This window comes from Oryctolagus cuniculus, chromosome 11 (genome assembly GCF_964237555.1).
Source record: "Oryctolagus cuniculus chromosome 11, mOryCun1.1, whole genome shotgun sequence".
Taxonomy (NCBI): domain Eukaryota; kingdom Metazoa; phylum Chordata; class Mammalia; order Lagomorpha; family Leporidae; genus Oryctolagus; species Oryctolagus cuniculus.
The window spans coordinates 54,701,095-54,707,160 of record NC_091442.1 but is presented as its reverse complement, the minus strand read 5'-3'; the positions used below and the strand labels follow the sequence as shown (position 1 = coordinate 54,707,160).

The 6,066-nt window shown below is 54.0% G+C and overlaps 1 protein-coding gene across 2 annotated transcripts; it reads right to left on the bottom strand.

Annotated features, from left to right (window-relative positions):
* Positions 1–618: 618 nt before the first annotated feature.
* Positions 619–4,803, bottom strand: DAZAP2 (DAZ associated protein 2). 2 transcript variants are annotated; one of them, XM_002711186.5, is made up of 4 exons: positions 4,628–4,803; positions 3,481–3,599; positions 2,887–3,132; positions 619–2,054 (listed from the first exon to the last, which is right to left on the bottom strand). In XM_002711186.5, exons 1-4 carry the CDS (start codon positions 4,638–4,640, stop codon positions 1,926–1,928), a joined length of 507 nt encoding a protein of 168 aa, XP_002711232.1. In that variant the 5' UTR covers positions 4,641–4,803; the 3' UTR covers positions 619–1,925. The 2 variants fall into 2 exon arrangements, with proteins under 2 accessions (XP_002711232.1, XP_069908348.1); XM_070052247.1 differs by having other exon boundaries at positions 619–2,057; positions 2,967–3,132; positions 4,628–4,781.
* Between the last annotated feature and the right edge of the window lie 1,263 nt (positions 4,804–6,066).

Here is a 6,066-nt window from a genome sequence, read left to right as displayed (position 1 = left end):
AGGACTTGCCCCGAACTTACTCTGTGTAGGGACAGGGAGAACCAGGAACAATCAGGCCACCCACCCTCTCCCCGACATTCTGGGAATCTGACACCTAAGTCTGCTGGATTTCATCTAAGTTTCGAAATGAGTGTTTAAAATAACTAGATCTGTCTCCTTTTGCCTCCATTGTCTAACCCCAACTCAAGCCCACCCAAGGTGAGACCCAAGAGGAATCAATCTCGGCAGCCTGGACCCCTGAGTTTTTCCTGTTTCTCCACACAGAGCTCTGGAGAAGCTAAAGGTCACCCAGAACATCCACAACCGGCTTACACTGAACCATTTTCCTGAAACCAAATTTCAAAGCAAGTTAGAAGAAGCGACCCTTTGTTCTCTTACTTCTAAGTTTAGGTTCTGAACCCCAGGATCCCAAAGAGTTCAGGAAGTGAAGTTGGACAGTTAAAGTAGAACTCAAGAAAATGGAAATCTTAGCCTTGTACTCCTACATGGATTTCAAAGACTTCATTAAAGGAAACCAAACCAGCTGCTGCACCTAGCCGCACGCTAGATGCAATATAAAAGACGCATGCACAGAAGAAATCCTAAAAACAAGCTAAGTAAAGAATTCTTGGAGTGAGGTGTAATGCAACTTCATCACTTTATTCAAATCTTCAAAATAGTCTTTATTCTACATTTTTAGTATAAAAAATCCACAAGTTAAGTGCACCACAGTGTAGAGAGAGACATACAACGCTGAACTTCCATAACAGTCAATGGTACAGTCAAACATCACATGTACAGAACACAAGATTTAGATGAACTGAAACTATCAGATAAAATAAAATAAAATCCAATTTCAGAAAAACAAAAATCAAAATATTAAGGATCCCTGAAATACTCTTAACCCTAACGCGATTTCACTGGGCTCAAGTCATTTTACAGTGAGGCGCTCACGACAGGACCCCACGGACCAGGTGTGGGAATTCTTGGGACACTCTGACAAGCAGTGGTGACTAATTTTGGATCCAGAAACTCCCCTTAAATCTGGCTCTACAGACATCAGTCGGGCTTCCAAAATGCGCCCTCCTTGCCGCTCACGTTTTAAACAGACTGGTTTATGGGATGGTTTGCACCCGTCTCTTGTTCAGAGTTCAGTTTCCCTGGCACCAAAGCAAATCTGGGTTGGAGCTGTATATGCAGATAACCTCTGGGGAGTCCAAACGGTATCCTCCACTTTTGCCTGAGGAGTTAAGGAGAGCAGACGTCTCGGGGTCTGTGCGTGGGGCTGAGGGGGTTTCAGAGGATCCTTGTGAAAGACTAGGGAGAACATGACGGGCGGGGAGCAGTGCAAGGAGAGAAGGAAGTTAGTCTGCCTGGCTTTCTGTCCTGCACCATTGATTCAGTGGAGACTGGCGGGAGGGGATGGAAGACTAGGGGTGGACGTGGGACGTGGGACGTGGGACATGGGCGTGGATAGAGGACGGAAGGGAAAAGTCTGACAACTAATGCATTTCGTTTATAACAAGTAATAGAAATCAAAACCTTAAAGGAGATTAAAGACCAATCAGAATAATTTGGCAACTTTAATTCTCAGGAAGATCAAAGTTCCCTCCAAACCTAATTGATGTTTTATTACTAAAAGCACAGACCAGTATGGTACAGTATTACTCCGGAGGAATAAAAGGAAGATCCTTAGGGCTGCTTCACCCACATTCATTTTATGAATGGATACCTCCCCTACCTCAAAATGCTTTAGGGAGGTACTGCTGCCATTACGTGGTTCCTTATTAAATTTGAAAAGTGCCTGAACGTTTGGGCACCAGAAAGACACCCCAACAACATGTGTCTAAACTGCAACTTCAGGTTAATATGACTAAAGCAGTTACATTGTGAGAAGTGCTGAAGGTATGTGATGTCTTTCCCGGCACAGAGGCGGCCTTGGTTCCTCACCAGATGGTGTAGCCCCCATCTGAGCCGCCCATGAAGAAGTTTCCCTTCCGCTGAGTTACCAGGACGTTGGCTCCCTGCATCACGGCAAGCTGAGCCGCGTTCGGAGGGCATCCAGGAGGTGGAGGCTGAAAGGAAACGACATGGAAGACCGGGCACAGGGCAGCTGAGACCAGGGAGAGTGACCCAGGTGGCACAGAGTGCCCACCAGGACGATGGCCATCTGCCGCCCACTAACAGCGTTCCAAGGAGCCAGCTAGCCCGGCCACCTACCGGAGTTCTAAAGCAAGGCTACCATGTTCTCCCAGGATACAAACATGAACGCCTGCCATCTGACTGAAAGGGTTCGGCTCCAGTGGGAAGACTGGCAAGCCAGACCCACAGTCATTTTCAGGGAAGGAGATCTCTGCCACTCACTCCCCAAACAAGACGTCCACAGAGCAGTCCCACAGGGCGCCTGCGTGGTTTGTGAACAGATCCCTGGGAACCTGAGCGCTCGGTAGGGACCCCATTTCTGCACTGAGTGAGATGGCCTTGACAAGGACCCTTGGGCTGCAAATCCCACATGCTGAGCTGAGGAAGCAGGAGACCATGCTAGCGGAAACCTCGCGTCTCCCGCTACAAGCTACATACGAGGAGCTAGGCCTTCTTTTCCAATCGTCAGAGCTCCCAGTCCCACAGCCTGCTGCTGACAAACACTAAGTGCTTCTGCACTCAGCACAGAGCATCACGCCAGTTCACTGTACCAACATGAACCGGAAACGTGGTAAGCAGGACTCAGAAGACAGGAAATCAAAGGAAACTGGTCAACTCGGACTCCAGTGAGCATGCCAAAGTCCCCCACCCCCGCCCCGAACACTTTCTGCCAGACTACGGAATGCTAGTGGTGATGGACCAGGAAGCCACGTCACAGGCTTCACACACACACACAGGGGTTTTCCATGGTGAGAGCGTACTTACAGGGATGTTGCCCGCGGTAGCCCCAGCTCCAAATCTGGCACCTGCATCATAGCCTCCTTCCACCAGCACTGTCGACCCAGGTGGGTAGATGGGGCCAACTGGATAATAAGCCATGGGGACTGTGGAACCTAAGGGCCCAACAGCCACAGACTGGGCCATAGGCAGGTAGAGAGAGGCGCCAGGGAATGCAGCTGACATGGTGGGGACCGTGGCAGCCCCTGGATGCACAAAGCTCGGACGGTAGAGCTAGAAGAGGCAGGAGAGAGCGCAGAATGTTACCCGACAACAGTGCTATCTGGGTTCCCTTCCATGAGCCAATCCTTGCCGCCCCCGCCATTCAACATTCTACTCTCGTCCTGCTACAGCTAATACTAGGCTCAAGGAATGCAAACTCATCTTCTTAACCTGCGCCCATGGCAGATAACAGAGCATAAAGAGATAACAATGCATTCTCAATGGCACAAGCCACTGCTGAACTGTGTAGGGTTGCCCGTGATTCACGTGAGCCCTCTTGTGTTGGGGAAAAAGAACAGGCGAGTGAAGTCGGAGTCAGCTAACAAATGCACTAGTTCGGGCTGGGCGAGCCCGCCGCACCTCTGAGTAGGCAGGTGGAGCATCCGTGTAGGGTGGAGCCTGGGGGAGATGCAAGGTCTGAGGGTACACTGGATTCCCAGGAGGCTGCACGGGGTAGGTTGGCTGCGTGGGATATTGACCTGGAAGACAGGGAAAAAAAAAAAAATGAAGGTTGCCTACTGTGGACAGTGCTGCAATGGGGCAGGACAGGCCACAGGCCGGGGTAGCTAACCTGGGGGGTGGGGGTGGGGGGCGTGCAGAAGAGGCTTTATGCACAGACTGCTCTGCAGGGCCTCATTTCTGGAGCTAGTAGGTGCTGTCTTTGCACCCTTATGCTAAAGGTGCTGGGATCTGACCGGACAGGAACGGCACCGTTCCCACCCACCACACGGTGATGTAAGAGCAAGGGCCAGCTGCACCCCGGGCTTCGCTCCGGAATGCAGAGCAGGTCCGGGCCCCGGATCCTGAGGTTCTGACCCGCTCCGCAGGCCCAGCTGCAACCCGGCCGCCTTCGTGGGTCACGGCTCTTCTCAGTCATGCCCCTCGCAGATTCCTACGCGAGGTCGACTTCCAAATAAAGAAGAGCGTGGACGTGACCCGTGGGACCTCGGCAAGGGTGAAGGGGTGAGGGGAAGCCCTCGCGGGGAGAAGCTGGAGATGCATCACGCTCCGTCAGACACACACACAAGCGCCATCACGGCTGCGAAAGGGCCCCCCCGCCAGCCAAGGGCGACGCGTGGGCGCAGCGGGAACCCGGGACGGAGGCGTCCACTTGCCGGCACCGCACTGGTTAAGCCCGCGGCCCTGCCTGTTGTTCCGAGAGCGGCGCCCCGCCTCCGCACGCCCGCCATTGGCCTACCCAAATCCCTGCTCCAGCGCCTCATTTGCTCTGGCAGGTGCCCATCACGACAGCCCCCCCACCCACCCACCCAAACCCGCAGCTCCAAACTGCGCCACAGAGTTTAGAAGGGAGAAGGCCGGCGGGGAAGCGGGCCATCGAAGCTCGCGGATGACGAGGACGTCCGGAGCGGCCCCAGGGCCACAGCCGCCCGAGGAGAGCGGCGCAGCCCACCCCCAAGCCCGGCGACCGGCGCCCCTGGGCTCCGAACCCCCTCTCTCCGGGCCAGCAGTACTTCCCTCGACGGCCCCAGCCGCCCCGTGGCCTTGCCTTTGCTGTTCATGGTGGCTGCGGGACCGGTTCGGCTCGGCGTCGCGGACGGTTATTTTTTTCGTCCTCTTCCTGTTCGGAGTCACTTCCGTGTCACGTGACGACCCGGCCGCCGAGCGTCACCCGACGCCCGAGGGCCGCTGCCGCCGGAAGCCCCGCCCCTTGGCCCGGCCTCCGGTCGCTCCGGGGACGGCCCGCGTGGCCCCGCCCACTCGCAAGGCCCCGCCCACTGGCTCGGATCTGCCATTCCCGGGTCTGGGTCCTTCAACCCGAGAAAGAGCCAGCACGCGCCGGTGTTGTCCGAAAACACGCTCCTGTCTGTTGAGCGTTTGAAGCGGGAATGATGAAACCCGAGACCTTTTTCCCCGCTACACGCGTTAACTCAAGGTCACCTCATTCATCAGCCATGTTCCTAGAGAAGCCTCAGGCTGCTCAAGTTTGGGGCGCCTTTGCCTCCCACCGACCCCGGCTTCGGCCTGATGCTTGCCGGCCCTGCTCACAGCGCTCCCTCCCTGGATCGGACCCTGTCCGCTTGAGGCTGTCGCAGTCTCGCACCTGAAGGAAGGGGTTGTGGCCGGCGGCGCGGGCCGCAGTGCTAGCACTCAGATTGGACAGCACCAAGGGGCGCCTGTGACCCCGACGCTTTGGCACCTGTGGCGGGATGCGTTCTCCGCACCTCTAACTCAATTGTCTTTCAGGGCAAAAAGGGCACCCTTTAGGGCAGCAATTAAATAACCCCCTTTAACATCCGGTACTTTATGTTTTCATGTTAATGAGGAATTAATACAAATAGACTCGATATTAGTTCATAGAATTCTTTTTTTTTATTACAGATTTATTTATTTATTTGAAGGCAGAGTTACAGAGAGGCAGAGAGAGAGAGAGAGGGGTCTTCCATCCACTGGTTCACTCCCCAAAAGGCTACAACAGCCGGAGCTGTGCTGATCTGAAGCCAGGAGCTTCTTCCGGGTCTCCCATACAGGTACAGGGGCCTCAGCACTTGGGCCATCTTCTACTGCTTTCCCAGGCCATAGCAGAGAGCTGGATGGGAAGTGGAGCAGACGGGACTCAAACCAGCACCCACATGGGATGCTGGCCCTGCAGGCCAGGACTTTAACCCACAGCGCCACAACTCCAGCCCCTTCTTTCTTAGCTTTTGAGATGTCATTTTTAATTTACATTGCAGTCAAGGGCTTGCTTCATTCACAGCCATCTGCTGAGCGCATGCTATGGACAAAGCTGAACAAGACAGCCCTGCACCGTTTTTGCACCAAGTTCGTCTTTTTCACTGTAGGAAAAGTAGTTGGGAAAGCATTGAAAGAGGAAGAGCTTTGGAAAGAAAAACCCCAGTAAGCATTAGGAACCTGAGCAGTATTTGCTGATTAATTAATTAAAGCACAGAACAGAGCCCAGACTCACTTAGGCTGAAGTAGAGGACT